Source organism: Ammospiza caudacuta, chromosome 2 (genome assembly GCF_027887145.1).
Source record: "Ammospiza caudacuta isolate bAmmCau1 chromosome 2, bAmmCau1.pri, whole genome shotgun sequence".
Taxonomy (NCBI): domain Eukaryota; kingdom Metazoa; phylum Chordata; class Aves; order Passeriformes; family Passerellidae; genus Ammospiza; species Ammospiza caudacuta.
In genome coordinates, this window is record NC_080594.1 from 47100086 (window position 1) to 47118280 (window position 18195).

General features: G+C 39.8%; 1 protein-coding gene across 3 annotated transcripts in view; it reads left to right on the forward strand.

Moving 5' to 3' along the window:
* Positions 1 to 14888, forward strand: part of ELMOD1 (ELMO domain containing 1) — a 43522-nt gene extending 28634 nt beyond the window's left edge. For all 3 annotated transcript variants that reach the window (XM_058825283.1, XM_058825284.1, XM_058825285.1), the window contains exons 6-11: positions 3659 to 3788; positions 6855 to 6988; positions 8184 to 8252; positions 10600 to 10650; positions 12125 to 12258; positions 13098 to 14888. In XM_058825283.1, coding sequence (XP_058681266.1) covers positions 3659 to 3788; positions 6855 to 6988; positions 8184 to 8252; positions 10600 to 10650; positions 12125 to 12258; positions 13098 to 13270 — 691 coding nt within the window. In that variant the 3' untranslated portion in view covers positions 13271 to 14888. The remainder of the gene's footprint in view (positions 1 to 3658; positions 3789 to 6854; positions 6989 to 8183; positions 8253 to 10599; positions 10651 to 12124; positions 12259 to 13097) is intronic.
* Positions 14889 to 18195: the final 3307 nt, after the last annotated feature.

An 18195-nucleotide genomic window follows, 5' to 3' on the forward strand; every position in this document is an offset into this window, starting at 1 on the left:
CTGATCTAGTGGAAGGTGTCCCTGGCCATGGCAGTGGGGTTAGGACTAGACAAACTTTAAGACAAGACTAGACAAACTTCCAACCCAAACCATTCTGTGAATCTATGAAAATATTTTTAAAAATACCGCACAGAGGAAAAAAATAACCCAAGCAAAAAAAACACCTGAATTATCTTTTTTTTGATCCAATTGGTGTTCATATGCTTAGCACAGGATAAATGCTTGTCTTTAGACTAGAATATTTGCTTTCAATATTTTACTGCATTTGAGTCTCTCATCCCCTTTTCTCCTTGCTCTCCTTCCCATTTGGTAAAATATCTTCTTAAAGCAGTGAGGAATGTGGGCCTGAAATGTGCAAGATGAGGTCACATACGTAGATACACACTCTGCCACTAAATTGGTCCTTATATTAAATTAATAATATTTCTGCTAAACTTCAGACATCTGCACTGAAGTTTTACATGCAGCCATTTATTTTATACTGATGTTTTCAACAGAAATTTGAGCAAAAGCAGGTCAGCTGCTTTTTTAGACATGATTAAGAAAAATCCAATGCCTTGCCTTCTCTTGAACCTAAAACACCTGTAATCCAAACAATCTTGTTTAGAATCTCTGGCCTTGTGTTGGATAGCAGAGACTTGACATTTCCTGGGGTAAGGACAAGGGGACGTGTCATAGTGTATGTGTTTCTGCAAATCTGTATGCAGTCATTTTTGTTAATGTGGCATCTTTGCAGAGCTGAATTAGCATCACAGGGGTGCTTGCACTGGCTGTTCTTGAAGGCTGTGGGCTGCTGTGATCTAAAGAGGAGAAGGCATCCCACAGTAATTTTCCTTTATCAATGCCTCTCAGATAAGTGTGTGTATATAACAGTAGGAGCGAGCAGGTTGAATAACCTGGTGGTGACATGCAGTCTACACAAACTATGGAAGCAGACATAGAATCACAGAAAGGCTTGGGTTGGGAGGGAATTAACGATGATCTAGTTCCCCTACTCCAGTTTTGGTCTTGCCTCCATCTGGTGGAGCACCTGGAGCTGAGTACAGTGGGAGTGCAAGCCCAGGTACATTGCTCCTGGGCTCTGAGAACAGCCACAGCCAGTACCAGGATGACAAGGAGAGGATGTGGGACATCAGCACCTCACCCACATCCTGTGTTTGGCAAGAATAACAAAGCATTAATGAAAAGGAAAGGGGGGAACCTAATTTGACCCCCACCCCCTTACCAAATAACATTGTGTGGAACTTTTGACTGCCTTTATATAAAGTGCAAAGATGGTTTACTTTGAATGTGTCGTGTACCTTATATCTTAAAAACATGTATTTTTTTTAAATATAAAATTGCTCTGCTTTGCCATAGCCTATGTTCTGCTGCTCTAAACTGAGGCTATAAAGAAGTTAAAAACATTATGGCTGTGATTTAGTGATACTCTACAGCATTTCACAGTCTGTCAGGCTTTTCAGCTTTCTTTGAAATGCAGCCTTTCTGTAAAATTGGAGGCTATAGCTAGTGAAGCATGTTAAAAAAAAAAAAAAAAAAAAAAAGAAAAAGCCAAAAAACCCCCAAAAAAGAAACAACAAGGGATGGAAAATACCGTGGAGGCTTTTCTGTCTGAAAGGGTTATAGCTTCAAATGGGATAAAATTGCAGCATGAAAAATGGACTAATGCTGATGTCTCTGATTCTGTAGATTAACTGTAGAATCATTTAGGTTAGAAAAGGTTTAAAATTCTGAAGTCCAACAGTTAACCCAGCAGTGCCAAATGCACCACTAATCCATTTCCATAAGTGCCACAAACATCTGAAAGATGTACATGTTTTTTAGATACCCCCAGGGATGGTGACTCTACTACTTTCCTTACTTTCCTTCAGGCTGTTTCAGGGCTTGACATTTTGGTGAAGGAAATTCTCCCCAATATCCAATTTTAACTTTTTCTGGGGCAACCTGAGGCCATTTGCTCTTGTCCTATCACTTGTTACCTGGGAGAAGAGACCAACACCCATCTGGCTACACCATCCTGTTAGGGAGTTGTAGAGAGTGCTGAGGTACCCCTGAGCCTCCTTCTCTCCAGGCTGAACACCCCCAGCTCCCTCAGCTGCCCCTCACAGCACTTGTGCTCCAGACCCTTCCCCAGCTCCGCTGCCCTTCCCTGGACACGCTCCAGCCCCTCAATGTCTCTCTTGTAATGGGAGGCCCAGTGCTTTGCCTTGCTGAATCTCATACAATTGGCCTTGGTCCATGGATTCAGCCAGCCCAGATTCCCCTGCAGAGCCTTCCTGCCCTCCACCGGATCAACATTCTGTCCAACCTGGTATCAGCTATGAACTGACTGAGAGTGCACTTGATCCAGATTATTAATAAAGATATTAAATAGAACTGGTCCCAGACTGATCCCTGGGGAATGCCACTAGTGACCAGCCCCCAGCTGGATGCAACTGCATTCCCTACCACCCTCAGACAGATTTTTACCCAGTGGACAGTGCACCCACCCAAACCACAAGCAGCCAGCTCCAGCAGAATGCTGAGGTGTCAAAGGCCTTAGTAAAGTTCAGGTACAAAACATCCTCATCCTTTCCCTCATCCTAGGCAGGTCACCTTGCCATAGAGGGACATCAATTTAGACAAACAGGATCTGCCTCAAAAGATAAGCAGTGAAAATCCTTATGTTCAGAAAATTTGAGAGTATTACAGAATAAACAAAATGTTTCAGTGTATCAAGCACAACAGGCAAGGAATATGCAGCTTAATATCAGTGCAGCCTGTGTTCCACAGAGGAGTAAGGGTGCACTTAGCTTGCCCTCCAAATTCATACCAGGTGTTCCTGTAATTTTACACACTATTAAAGGGCTTATTGCCATATATAAGCAAATATTTCTATGAGTATGGCAGTTGCATACTGCATGGCTTAGATTTTGTATTATAAATTCTTAATGTAAAGCTGTTGTTTGGTGAAGAGTTTTCTGGTGGGTTTTTTATAAGTTTGGTTTAGAGTTTTTTGAGGGTAGTTATTTCATGTGTGTTGGGTTTGTTTTTTTTGATGATGCATCAGAAAATGTAAAAAGGAAACACAAAAATCTGCATTAAAATGAAAAGAGAACTATTATGATGATTCTTAACATGAGACAAAAGCCAAATCTGCCTGGAGGCAGATCTTTGAAACTGTATTACTTCAGGCTTTTGGCTTCTTTATGCTAGCTTTAGTGGCACAGAAGCAAAACAATTATTTTTAGCTTTTTGCTGAGTTTTCTTTCCCCCCTCAGCCTTTTTCAAGTTCTCATCTCTGATCCCAGGAAATTGTTTGAAAAGCTGTCATTGGAATGAAGAGAAAGATACAGTAATGTGCTTGTTATAGGCATTCAATGCTGCTGTGTATAGTTATAATGTGATTTCAGTGTGAAAAATCACTGTTCACGGTTTTAAAAAAATCCCAAATATTATCATCTAAGGAAGGGACTAGATGAGACTGTGCCCTTCACAATGCCTTGTATTATCAATGTCATATTGATCTCTTGGAAATTGTCCTGTTGCAACTGAAGTGTTAGACTGCCAATTAACGGATGTAACACTAGTCATGAGTATCAGCTGTGTGCATACACGGCATTGCTGTTTCATGGCTATACCTGACTGAGGTGGAATATGTTGCTCTCCCCACCCTCAGGTTGGGAGTGTCTCTCCAGGCATGCCTGCTGCAGATTGTGGGCTACAGAAACCTCATTGCAGAGGTGGAGAAGCTGCGCCGAGAGCCGTACGATTCGGAGAATCCACAGCACGAGGAAATGCTGCTGAAGGTAGGCACTCAAGAGGTGCTTGGGGGGCGTCCTTTATTCATGTCAGCTCCCAAGCCTGCTTCATAAGCCTCTTTGGAACACTGAGAGCTGTTCTCACCTTCCTCCATCATGTACCTGTTTTAAGATAAGACTACACAGCCTTATAATCTGGTCTGGGTGTAAGACCTGCCAAGCAAACAGCTCACTCCCTGGCTGATAAATGCATTTCCCTTGGCTGGACTATATCTAGGCGCTGGATAACACAGGTCTTAGAGCACAGAGCTGTTATCTGCAGTGAGCTCTGGAAAAGTAGTTTTATGTCCTCCTTCAGTACACCTTTCTCCAACACAAGAAGGTATTTTTCTCTATTAACCAAATTACAAATTTATTTCTTCAATTTAATGTATTTTTGCAGGGCAATGTCTGTGTATACCAATGGCAAACATCTATTTTTTATTGTGTGGAATGGAAGAGTGGGAGTTGATGACTTACACATTTATAGTTACCAAATGTATTTTCAAGTGAAAACAAAATGACACTATTCTTTCAATGATACATGGAGAGTCAGGAAAACCATAACAATTGGTTTTTACTTCCTTCATGCTTTCAGGAAAGCCTTGCACTGGAGCAGATAATAAAAGCAATTTCTCTGTCTTGAAGCCATAAGCAGAGAAAGAGCTAGAGAGTTCTTATATTAGAAAGAAATTGAGGAAAGAATAAAAGTCTGGAAAACAGCCTAATAGCAAGCCCTGGTCCTGATCCTGCTTTAACCATAGCTATTGCAGGACACTTCAGAGAAATGCCAAGAAACAGAATAAGTGATAGTGAGCTTTTTGGCTATAAGCAAAATGACTTCCTAGAGAATTTTCAGAGTTCTTATAAAAACATACTACCTGTTTGGTTGTGGGGGGTTTTCTTTTTCAATTTATGACAAAAAATACTGAAGACTTTAACAATACCAGATGATGGTGAAGATGTCTTCCATGCTGTAGCTTGCAGTGCAAGCCTTTGCACAAGTTACAGTGAGAGCTTCTGGAAATTTTACCATAATTACTTGGTCTTCCAAAAATCCCAGTAGGCATATTATACAAGCACTGTCAGATGCAAGTAACTACTTCTAAAAATGCCTCAGATGGTCAGGGTTCCTGTTGGTGTCTGGAAAGCTGCCTTTAAGGTTTGCCTGCTGATGGGAGGTGGGAGTCTCACCCAGGAGTGCTCCAAATCCAGAGCTGCCCTGAAGGAGTGTTCTAACCATCAGGTAGACTTGGGCAGAAGGACTTCTCCTGTTCAAGTCCTGCTCCTGTGTATCCAAATGCACAAATTTATGGGAGTAGAGTGAGTTTTAACTAAAGAGACACACAGATTTACCCATTGAGGAAGCCTGTGTCTTGCAGGTGAGAGATCCAGGTGGCAGCCTACAGTGTTGGCTGCTGAAAATACCAGGCACCTCACTGCAGATTAAAGAGGGCTTTTGGCTCCAGGAGAGCATCTATAAATACCCTAAATACAAGAATCTACGTTGCCCAGAGAGCAAGTAGGGTCTGGGATCATAGGTGAGAAGGACCAAGGAGCTGGCTGTAGCCTCTCCCCACCATCCAGCCTGAGAATCATGTCAGCAATGATGTGTAGTCATGTAAGTGCTTGAAAAACATAATTACACAAGCATAAAAGCAGAATGGAACTAAGCATTTGTCTGAGGAGAGATTAAACAGTGCAGTTTATGCGACATTATGCAAAGTCAAAATGTTGAAAAAAGTATCAGTTTCACCTAAGTATTAGCACTTGTTTACAGCAGATGTTCTACTTTTGCAAATGCCAAATGGAAATATGTCCAAGGGTTTAATTCATTTTATAATCCTCGCTGTGTAAGAATAGTCTGGTTGGTTTTCATTCCTTCTAGATACTCTGCTAAGTGATCTCTGCAATGGGTAATTCGGGTTCCTAATGGCTATCATTTATTCATGTTTACCAGGAGAGCACTTAATGAATGAGAGAAAGATTAACTTAATGTGATTGTACTAATGATTAATACTGTATTTACTGTTGATGGATGAACATTGGTTTAAACAATGATGCTTTATACAGTCGTTACAAAGTGAAATCATTAAGATTTTAACCTTCCCAGGGCACTTAATTTTAAATGCAGTTGCTAAAATTAAAACAATTTCTGTTTTTATTTGGGAAATGTGCACACAACTCTTTCCCTTGGGTAGGCTTTGTCTGAGTGATTTTCTTGCGGATGTGCTCACCAATTCATGACTGGTGATTAATACACTTTCTTATTCTAAATTCTGATTTCTTAATACACTTCAAAAAGGGTGAGTTTGTGATATGGCACATGAGGTGTGCATAAAGGTATGCATTTGTCATATGTCAATTGAGGCTGCTTTTAGGTGCATAGCAACATGATATTTAGGCACTAAAGTTGCTGGACCAGTGCAGTTAAAGGGATTTATTCCAGCTGATGATCTGGCTTGTTAAATCACTTCGGACATTTCTTTATGTGAGATCAATGAATGATTCTTCCCTTAGTTAAATATGATGGTACACATGCTATCCTGGTATGGATTTTTTTTTTAATGTTCTCCAATTTGCTGTTCAACACCATGGTAGCCAACTCTCTTGATTTATAACCTTTCCAGAGACTTGCAAAAAAAATGAAAAAGAGAAAAGAGAAAAAATTGCTGCAGAACGTTAGGAACTCAAAGCTGCTCTGCTGCACTGTCAGTGATTTACAACCAAATTCCAGCCCATTCCTGTCTCTGTGCTTATGGAGGTAGACACCACCTTGATGAACAAAGCATAAGCAAAACAGGTCTTGTTAGAGCAGCTGTGATAAGGGCAGAAAGGCCTTGTAGGGCTGAAATGTCTGCAATACTTCAGAGCAGTTTGGGATTTCCCCCCACAGACACTCATCCAGAGGAACTCCATTTGATTTTGTGTTTGGGTTGCTGGGATAGAAATGCTGGGATACTGTTCAGTGATCAGAACTTAGCTTGGTTTAAAAAGAGAAAAAAAATTAAAAAAAGAAAAGAAAAAGCTCCACTGTGTGGAAACTTCATTATGTTTTACCTGTAATCTTCCTAGTTGTGGAAATGCTTGAAGCCGAATTCACCGCTGAAAGCTCGCATTTCGAAGCAGTGGTGTGAAATTGGTTTCCAAGGTGACGATCCTAAAACAGACTTTAGAGGAATGGGTCTCCTGGGCTTATATAACTTGGTGTAAGTATGTCCCTCTGCAGATGGGTTTACTGGGGTCGGAAGTCATGAAAAGCAGCATTACTTGCAGATTTTAGCAAATCTGTGGGAATAATTTATAAAAGTGCCAGGGACTTCATATTAAGCAAGTGAAACAATTTATTTGCTAGCCTCATTTTTGGAGTGTTTCTCAAAGGGGTCTCCTTTCTTTCAGTATTCCTAATTCAACCTTGTAATACCACTTGCTAAGCCCTTTTTTTAGTTTCTCTGTGACACAGCAAGTTAGCACTCTCTTCCTACCAGAAAGAAAGTGTAAAGTATATTTTCATCAGTATCTAGATCTCCTTAAACAAAATGCCCTGGAAGTATGTAGGTGGGAGGGTTATGTTACTGCTCAGCTGCTGTCTTTGGGAATTTCATGCTGAATTCTTAAGCAAAACACTTGATATGCAGTCACTGATGGTAGATTTAAGTAGTTTGACTACTACTTCAATTTCTGTCGATACTCAAAATTAAGCAGTGAGTTTACATCACTTTTTTCTTCCAACTCATGCGCACCAGGTGTTAATGCCATAGCTGTGCTTTGTAATTTGGGAATTGACTAATGCCTGTCATTTTCTCCAGTAATTGTATTTGCTGCATGCAGTTACATAACTTGGAAACATTTGGTAAAATAACTTCTCCTTACAAGGCGAAAAATAAGTATTTTCTGCTTTTACAGATTGCAGGACATAAATCATCCTCTGTCCGTATGTTGTTCCCTAGTAAATCTCAGTTGAGGATCTGGACTCTTGGCTCTGGCTTTGAACTTCCATTTGAAATTAATCCCTACCATGTATTTAATTTCTTAGTCTTCTGTGACGACTCTTATCTTGCTTAATGAATCTGCCAGACCAAGAGGTCTGAACTGCTTTTTCCTGAGCTCAGCACCCGACATGCTCACAAACAACTGATTTTCTGTAGGGTGGGTGGAGACTCTGCAATGCACATTCCCTAAACCCATATAAGAGTGCACTTGGAGTTGGAGGCTGCTCTAATCTTTCAGTTTGGGGGTCTGAGTGGCAGTTTAATGAGTTTAACACATCAGATGCTACTCATACTGTGTAACACATGCACCTGCCTTTAGAAAGGTGTGTAGAGACAGCTTATTATGACTTCACATGCTTTTTTTGCTTTTGTTTCTTTTTAAACAATTCACCCTAAACATATATGTCTGCAGGTATTTTGCTGAATGGGACACTGAGATAGCTCAGCAAGTTCTCACTGATTCTCTTCACCCTAAATACAGGTAATGCTTGAGACCAGAAACAATAACTTGAGAGAGCACTCTGCTGGCTCTGTTTGAGGAAGGGGGCTGGGGTTTTTTCTCTTTGTTGGGCATGTTCTTGGGTATTTCCACATGCTGTCTGTTGAAAAGTACTGATCCTGAAAGCTGATCAGGTGCAAGAGGTAAACTTGTATGCCAAATCTTGGAAATAGTTAAATTTAGTATTAAATGATTTCACTTCTGATTTCAAGTAATTTTTGTATTTTTATTTACCTTTATTTTAATTTGTTTGTGTTTTTTCATAATAAAGGGAAGTCACTAAGAAGGAACTAAGGTATTTTTTTCTTTTTTCTAAGTTTTCTGAGACACTACATGTAAATAAAGATCAAACTACAATTTGGTGTGTTATAATCCTAAAGTCTTTGTTGCAACACTGGGAGATCCATGTTCTTTCCATTAGACCCAAACTGGGCAGGGGAACACTGGGTACATATGAACATGCTTATATATCAAAAATGAAATCCACCTTGCTTGATATTGTTAAAGTGACTGACTTGATAATCATAAGTAGTCTATGCCAAATATTTGTTAGTAGAGCTGAAAAGCCCCTTTATTTATAGTCACATATTCTGTCTGCCTTGACTAGTGGTGGTTCCAATGTGGTTACTCCATTGTCCTGGCTGTTCAGAGATCAGGTACCTGCAAGTGTCACAAACTGTGCTGTAGGTAATTTGTCAGTAAGAGACTCCATAGTTATTGGGGAGTGGAGGCCTCTTAGCCAGTTACATAGAAATCAGTTCCCTGAAAAGACATTTTTCTTCTGCCAGTAGTGTTAGATATCCATAAAGCTGGTGCACACCTAAATCCTGAAGCTTTTGATCTCCTCAGGGTTCTTGTTTTTTTTTTTTTTTCCTGTTGAGTTCCTAGTGATAATTCTGTGACAAAAAGCCCTTGGAACATATTAGTGTGCTTCATTTGCATGTTTGATTACCAAGGGCAGTCTTGGAGTGCAGTGTGAGCATGTGCAATTTCTGTGCCTTGACAGAGCATTCAGTAGAAGATAGATGCTGCAGGTGATGCCCATGGTGATCTTCCTGGTGTGGTTGCTTAGCAGCTGTGCTGTTTTCTGATGGGATCAATGGATTTCCTATCTCAGTTGAACTTTTTCACTTGCCCACATCCTATGTGTGCCACATTTATTATTCAGTCTTTACCTGGGGTTTTCTAACTGGTGTTATTCCACAGCCTACAAAGATGGTTCAGATTTTAGAGGATGAGCAAATAATAGGGTATTCCTGTCTGCAAAGTTATTTAGGAGCTGAAGTTTCTGTCCTTATGCCAGCTAGTAACCCTCAGGTCACAATGGGTGTGAACCTATTAGCATCTTAAGTAATTATTGATAACAATTTTTATATACTATATTTACATGAAGCTCAGGGAATTGTTTTTAGTGTAATTTATACTTACTGAAGTTCAAGAATAGTCTAAGAACAATGCTTTATAGACACAAAGCTGTCTATAATTTGGGACCTAAAGCTTGCAAACTCTGATTTGCCTTACTAGGGCAAAATTTCCACAGCCATGTCAAGGCTGTAGGCTCCTGGTTAGGGTCAGTTCTGTGCCTGCCTTTAGCTGGTTTCAAATGCAGGCAATGATTTCTGCTAAACTTGCTCATCTCAGTAGATTCAAACCTGGTTAGTGGGATGTTGGCTGACTGGTTGGATCACACAGCTCTTTTAAATTGTTGAAGAGCTGAAATTTAGTTAAAAATGAATCTGTTCCCTGACTAATTTTATTTCAGGAAGGCGTCTTCTGTGTCCTTGAAAAGCACTGCATTATTGTGCCAAATAATAGGAAACTCTGTTCCTTATCTTTGGCTGTTGAGTGATTTCTAATTTGGCTGGTCATAAAAATTTACTGTCAGAGGGGTATTTTCATGTTTGCTGCCTCAGGTGAATCATGCCTCATCATCAGTGATGAGTATCACGAATATCTCTGAAAACACAAAAGAGCTAAAACCATCTTTGATTAGTTAAATATAATTTACAACTTCTTGTACAGCTCAAGCTTACTGAAGTGATTCACCTTTGTGGTCAATTTAGAAAACAATGAGTTTTTGCTGAGAGCATAGGTGCATTTTGTAATGGTGAGACCAGTTTGTTGGCAATGCTGTAAACCAGTTACTCATTTCAAGTCTGTTTCTATCAATCCATTCAGCCAGAAGGAGTGTTAAATGGGATTAACCATATCAAAGAAGATAAAATATCATGTTCAGGCAATAATATAGCATCAGAGAAGTTGAAAGAAAATATTTGTCAGTTAGTAATGTTTGGCAATATCTGGATTTTAACTATTTTTTCTTCCTCAGCCAACTTAGCAAAGCTGAATGGGAGAAGAAAAAGTTTGATAAGGCAATTGGGTAAGTTTAAAGACCTTTTTTAATATCCTGCAAACACAGCAAATAACAGTGATGCTATATATTTGAGGGAGAAAAGTTGTTTCCTAGTTCTTTTTTAAAAGAAATTTCTGTGAGCATATGTACATCTGCCACACCTTGATTTTGGTCGAAGGTTACTGGAGAAACAATTCAAGTTACATTCAGAAAAAAATAAGCCAAAAATTTTGTAGCAAGGAGAAGCTTTCTTTGTGTGCTATATATAGTGTGGTGATTAATATCTGTTTAATTCTTCTTAGCACATGACATGATCAAGTTTCACTTCTTGCTGTTGAAGCCAGGTTCAGAACTGCTTTTAGGAAAATATAATAGCGAAGAAATAGTACTGAGGGTTTTTTCTTCTTCAGCAGTGGGTTTGGTAGAACTGCATTATTCATGGAAATGGAACAGGATGTTCCTTCTCTAAAATACAAGATTTTACTGCCCAGATTTAATTTTTCTGTGAAACTTGCCATTAAGCAAGTTCACTTCATGCTGAAGTTAACTTCTGGACTTCTGGTTTGTTTTTTTCCCTCCTGAAATGCAAAAAAAAAGGTTAAAGGAAAAGAAAATATTTCTTTTTGCTTGATAGAGGTAGTTGAAAAAATACCCAAGACAGTCTAGAGAAGACAGCTGTCTTTAGCTGAGAAAAAAAATTAATCACTGAATATCCAAACATGTTTGCTTTTGTGACTGAATGTCCATGTGAGTCTTTATGTGCTTTCTTGGGAAATAGTCACTGCTAGGAATGTCAAGTTCTAGGAATGTCAACCAGCCTTACAAGTTAGCTTCCAGTTTCTGAGTTTTGTTGTGCCTTAATATACTTCACTTGTTAATATCTCCTAGCAGGACAGAGTTTGCTTAATGAGTCTGATTTTCTTGTTTCTGTTTCCTGCAGGCTTTGATTTAGGATTTTGCCTGTTTTCTGGCCTTTGTCTCTAGTTCTCTTTTAGGGAGAAATCAGAGGTGACTCTGCTGGATCCTTTTCACAAACTTTTTAGCCATATGAATGTCTTTTTAGGACAGGTTGTTGAAGCACGATGTTCCTAACTATGGGTAATGAGTTCCAGTGGGAACTCCAGCAGTTAAAAATAACAAATGATGGGTCACCCTGCAGCCGTGGCCACCGTGTGGAGTCCTTGCCCTGCTTCAGAGGCGAGTGCAGGAGCACAGGGAAGTCTGTGCTTGTTCTTATTTTGTAGGAATTAATCAGTACTGTTCCCCTGAAAAGGCTGGCACAGTGATGAGACTCCTGTTTTTACTGTGACCACGTATTTCCCAAGGGAAATGCTGTACAAAGCACGCAGAATACATGTTTTCCTTGATTTGCACCCCACACGCACCTTGGAAATTCACAAAGGAGAGAATTAATGCATCTCAGTAACAGGGTCATCAGTGTTCCTTAAAATGTGACAAAAGAAGGTGAATTCTCAACAAAAGTTGCTGCTTTTCCTTACAGCTACTCCTTTGCCATTGTGGGCATTAACATAACAGACCTTGCATACAACCTGCTTGTGAGTGGGGCTCTGAAGACCCATTTCTACAACGTTGCTCCAGAAGCACCCACGCTCACCCACTTCCAGCAGACGTTCTGTAAGTGCTGGGTGGGAGTGTGGGGCAAGGGGTGGAAATGCATAATTGGTACTCTGCTAACATACTACTGCCCATAGTTTAAAAAAAGAAATAAAGTCTTCTGACACAGCATAGAGACTGTGCCCTCCTGTCTCAGATGCTTGGATTCTGCTCTTCAGCTGTGAAGGAGGCCACTACCAAGCCAAGGTGTAAAACAAATTAAGAAACGCAAACAAAAAATGCACTAAGCACCTTACCAAGTGACCTTCCTGTTTTTTAAATAATAAGAAAAAAGCAAATGTGCTTTAAGGAGTGTCTGAATATTGTTTCCCCTTAAATCCAACTGTCATATGATACTGCGTCTACATTCCAGTGTTACTCCCCCCCCTTCAGCAGAGTTGCAGCTCCACCGCCAAAATAATGTTTTGACAGCTCTGTCCCCTGTATTTAAGCATCCCTGCTGCAGCAGAGGCCTGCTATTCATCTTTGCACAGTGGGAGTAACACTTCTAATATTTTTCAATGTGTAGGCAAGGAACTGATAATGAGCACTTGCAGCATCTTTCCCTCTTTTTATACTCCCTGGTTTTGTGTTTCAGTTTGTGAATCCATATGTCAAGATGACTAGTGACTTATTGTATTTATTGTGAGAGATTCTGCCAGTGTGTGTAATATTCATCCAATTTTGGCCTCGTCCAGAATAGGTTTAGTCTTGTTCCTGCCCAGTGTCATGAGGTGTCAGATCTCAGTGAAAAGGATTCTCTTTGCAGATCATAATTATTAGTTCCAGGCTAGTTTCTAATTTTATATGTCATCTTTACATGCAGTATTTATCTCTTCTTCCTTCGTATTGTTTTGTAGGCTATTTAATGCATGAATTCCACAAATTCTGGATTGATGAGGATCCACTGGACATAATGGAATTTAATCGCGTCAGAGAGAAATTTTACAAGCGAATCTTGAGACAGCTACAGAACCCAGAGATGGCTCTGTGTCCTCACTTTGCTGCATCAGAAAGTTTAATCAATATGTAATTACTCAGTTGATTTAATTTGGAAGCACTCTCTCACTCTTGGTTTAGATCACTGTTAGACCATCACTAGCATACTGAATGACCATGGCAATCGTGTGCATGTTTTTGGCGCAGTGTTCATCTATTTTTGTCACATGATCCCCTTATGCTTCTCTTGCTGGGGATTTTTCATTTTAAATGGGTGCTCATATTGCCTCATTATGCAGTGTTACCTTCTGAATTGATGTCCAGATATCAGAGTTTTTCTATTTTTTTAGACTTTCCTCATAATTCAGCATTGACAATTGAATTGTATTTCTCTAGCAGTGTTTTTGTATATGTGGAATAAGTAGCTGGATCTTGTATTGTGAAAGCTTTTTAACTTCTCGGTATGTTTTAAGATAACTACTGGCATTTCAAGCAAAATATATGTTTGGACCTCATCTAGAAGATAATGTAATTTAATCTAATTCAAACAAACACATTTAAGTCCAATTTTCTCCATGCAACCATTATATGCTTAATGCAAAATTAATGAGGCTTGTGAGATACAACTTTCAGTGAGAAGAGTTTATGCAGAATTATGATCAAATGCATGAATACCAAATGGTCTGGTGATGCTAACACAGTGAGCTGTGAGCACATTCACAACTAAGAGATACCGGCAGGGGCCAAAAATTATAACATCAGGCTGTTGTCACCAACACCACCACACTGAGGCATGGTCTAGATTCCTGCACATTCCTTTGGATATGCAGAGGTTGGTGCTTTGTGTCACACGTTGGAAGGCAACATGATTTGGTCACGTGGTGCTTGGTGAATTCAGGGAAGCAAAATTATTTATCTTTTCTTTGAACTACTGAAAATGTTGCTTTGGTTGTTAATTCAGTTCCTAAGAGCTGGGAGAAATATTTGGTTAGAAGGTTTAGAACAAAACTGCTTGTGTTTCCCAGACTGCTTATAAAAAAAAATTCAAAATGGCAAACTGCCTTTTTTCTAAAACCATAAATGAATAAAAGTGTTTGACAATAAGATTGTGTAGTATACTGAACAACATCTACCATGGCATTTCATACCCATGGTATTTTTTACCTTCTAAGCAATCAATTTTAGTATTATATGTTTGTGTAAATCACTTGCATATGGAGATTAAATTGAGTAGTGTCCAACTACTTGTGAATATATGAATAAATTATACATCATTCTAAACTGAAGCACTGTGGGTTTTATTTTTGAGATATGCAGTAGTACAGAGGAAAAGTGTTTTACTTAATGGATGAGGTAAAATGGGTTGTAACAGCTCTGTGGTATTCCTGAGGATGAAGTGTGATCACAACTTCTTCAGATAAGGTGCTTTATATCGTTTTAGTTACTACTTGGGCCATCACTTTATTTAACTAAATAAATAAATGAATAAATGGAAGTACTTCAACTTTCTAGGAAACTCCTTGGGTTTAAGTTGTCTCATTTATTTGCTAAAATGTAAGCTGGGGGTCAGGACTTCTCTACACGGCTGGAAACTTGCACTCATGGAGTTAATCAGCAACATTTTATGGGTGTTGCAATAATTAGTCTTTTCCAATGAATCTGGAAATACGGAACTGGAAACATTAACATTTACATATTTTGCATGGGAATACAAGGAATAAAAAATATGCATGTTCAACTTAATACCATTGATTTTAGAAAGTGATTATTTATAGCTGTTAGGTCTCAAGGACTTTTTTGTGTGACTCTTGAAGCTTCTAAACTAGGTTTCTAGTAACAGTTTTCATTGTTTCAAGTTTTAGGCTCTCTCTTTCTTTCCTTGCCCCACTCTGACTTAAATATCTTCTGCAATTTATTAGGTTACTGGTTTATTTTTAATAGTCTGCAGTGGAGTTCATGAAGTTGCAGGGGAGGGAGGGAAGGTTCCTGCTACCTTCTTACTGCTCTGATCCTCTCAGGTGTGCCTTGTCTCAAGGTGTCAACTTCAAATAAACCAGAAAATGTCATCTGGCTCTGTGTCAGATTGTATCAGTATAATCTAACTAGTTTGGGTGATTATTTTTCCTGTCTTACAGGAAGATAGATTTAATGAAGTGAAAGTGTGAAATTCCTTCTCCTGTGGAGCCCTTGCATGCTGGTGCCTTCAAATCTTCCTGCCCGCTTGTGCTTCAACTTTGTCCTGTGCTTTTGTTCCCAAAATCAATGTCAAACCTGGAGCAGAGAATATCCCTGGTGGGTGCCCAAAACTGGCTGGGCATGCTGAGGGAGGATGTCTGTGGGGCACGGCCTTCCTTCCTCCCCAAGAATGACCTCTTACAATAATATAAACCTAAGCGTTTTTTAAAATGTTAGTATTTATGCTTTCACTAGTACAGATCCATACTGACCTGTGAGCAACTGGATGCTGCTTTCCCTAGGGAGGAGAAAATTAAAGAAATGGTTGGGGGGGGGGGGGGGGGGCAGGTGTGTGAAGTATTAAATAGTTTTTCGATAAAGAAGAATCAATATTTATACTCAATGCAGGGTGCAGAATTTGGTTTAATTAAGTGTAAACAAGGTTTAGGTTGGATCTTTCCAAAAACCTTCCACAGCTTCATGGTTCTTGCATTTCACCAACCATCTCTCTCAGGCTCATGCCTAGTCATGTTCATCTCAGGCAGCAAGTGACTCCTGCCCAGGCTGCAAAGTAAATGGTCACCTTCTTTTGTAACAAGTAATTTTTCTCAGGCAAATAATTCACATTGGCAATGCCATGCAGCCCAGGTGTTGTTTTTAAAAGGCGCAGCCATGTTGTAAGTCTAAGCTGCTACTTTACTGTATAAAATTCAAGACAACCTGCTGAAGCTATGCAGAATATGCATTGCTTAGAATGTGTATGGCTTTAGGTCAGAGGGTGAAAATATAACTGATGAAGGTATAACATTGGGAGATTGAATGTGTTAAAATGCAGAAATATTAACCTTGATTTGTTTAAAGCTGGGGGGGAAAGGGCTAGGTAGTATTTGAGTTCTTTAATTCTGTATTCATCCTTTTATAATGGTGCCTATATTCTTCTCTGTTACACATTCAAGCACTTCCCATAGCACAGCATTTTCTTATCCCAGCTAATGTGTATTTAAATTGTTACCAGGGCTCCTTTAACAACATCGGTGGGCATGGACTTGTCTTCAGTAACCTTGGTGCTTCAGTAACCTTTCCATTCACATGCTCCAGAGCCTCTGTGGAGCTGGGGCTGTGAGAGCCCCAGGATCTGTGCCTGGGGGGTTGATTACAGCCAGGAGGAGGAGAGCAAGTGCTACTCCACCTTCCTGACACTCTTTGGTTTGTTGCTTTTTTTGTTCTTTGAGGGAAGGAGAAATATTTTTGCAGCACTTCTAATTGGCTCTTTTGGAAGGTAGTTTTTCAAATGCTGCTGCTGGTGGTATTTCTATATGCTGTTTTTAGAAGCAAACAAGGTCTACCTTATGTATACAATTTTCCTTGGATAATTTTATCTCCTGACTGTTTCCTGGAGCAGCACTGAAGCTCTATTGAAAAATTTACTATCATTTAGAGGGTAAAGGAGATTAATTTATTGTCTTTTTTAATGAAAGAGCAATCTCTAAAAGCACCTGTGCCCACTATGAGCCCTGTGGGGCACAGACAGCTGGTGATGATTTAGCAGACTAAAACACTTTGCTGCAAGCAGGGCATTTTCAGCATGTCTGCAGCTGAAAAAAGGTGCTGTTAGACGGAACAGGATGTATGTGAACAGAGTGCTGATGCTCAGGTTAATGAACCCAGATTTGTCTCCACTGGCCCAAAGAATCACTGGTAGTATCATAATACATTGGCTTCCATTATGAGGGATCATCATTTCTTTCTTAATCCCTCCCTTCATGGATTGTGATAAGCTTTTAACATGCCATTTGCTGACCTGTCCCTTTTTGTCAGAATGTGACCAGAGATTTTTGACCCTTCCACAGGAGTGACCAGCATGGCAGGGTTGTCCCCTAGTGTGGTATTGCAGATTGTTGTCATTCCTGCCCGAGCTCTAGGGGAAACCTCAATCCACAGCTCCACCACTTGGATGGATCTGGCTGAGGTAGGAACCAGCTGGAATAATAACTGGAGAGCAATTCTATAACTGTTAACTTCATGTCTTTGGCAAGTGCTGTAGGGGAAATAGGGAAACTCTGTATGCACTTTGGAAAATATGGTAACTCTGATTATACTTACTTCTGTCCTCCAGCTGGCTCTTAACAAGCTTGACATCATCAACATTTTAACATCATCGTGACCATTTTGACATCACAGGAAGACTTCTCTGGAACTGTGATTTTCAGAGAATTGTTCTACTTTGAATCTTGTAAACTACCCTGATTTCCACCTCTCAGTCCTCACTTGGAAATTGTTCCAATGGGAGCTCAAATTTTGCACTAATGAATCCTCTAGGCTATACTGAGACAAACAGTAGGGTTCCCCTCTCTACTCTTGCATCTGCAGCATGGTGCAGCTAAAAATCACATAAATTATTAAAATAGATGTTCTGCAGAAAACAATCCTGAAATGGATAAGGCAATGAATTATTCATTGTTTTCCTTGGTTTGCAGCAGAGCAGGTTTTCTGTAAGACTTGCCAATGATTAGACAGGACTCTTCCTACCAGATCCTAGAGGAATATAGTAGGACAGGCTTTGTGCTTTCCCCTGTGAGCAGTGCACATAGAAATCAGGTCATTACTTATTCTAGCAAAGAAAACTGTTCTACTCTATATAGAACTATAATTAGAAAAGAGATTTAGCTCTAAAACCTCCAAGCAAGAACTGGGGTCAGCAGCTGAACTCCAAAGGAGCTGTGAGGAAGGGCAGAGGGCTGGTTACTAGGCCTGGGCTCCAGTGTGCTGAAGGACTGCCAAAACTTTAGGTGGTGTATTCCCAGAAAAGCTTACAGCTTGGAATGAGGGAGGCCAGCAGGATAG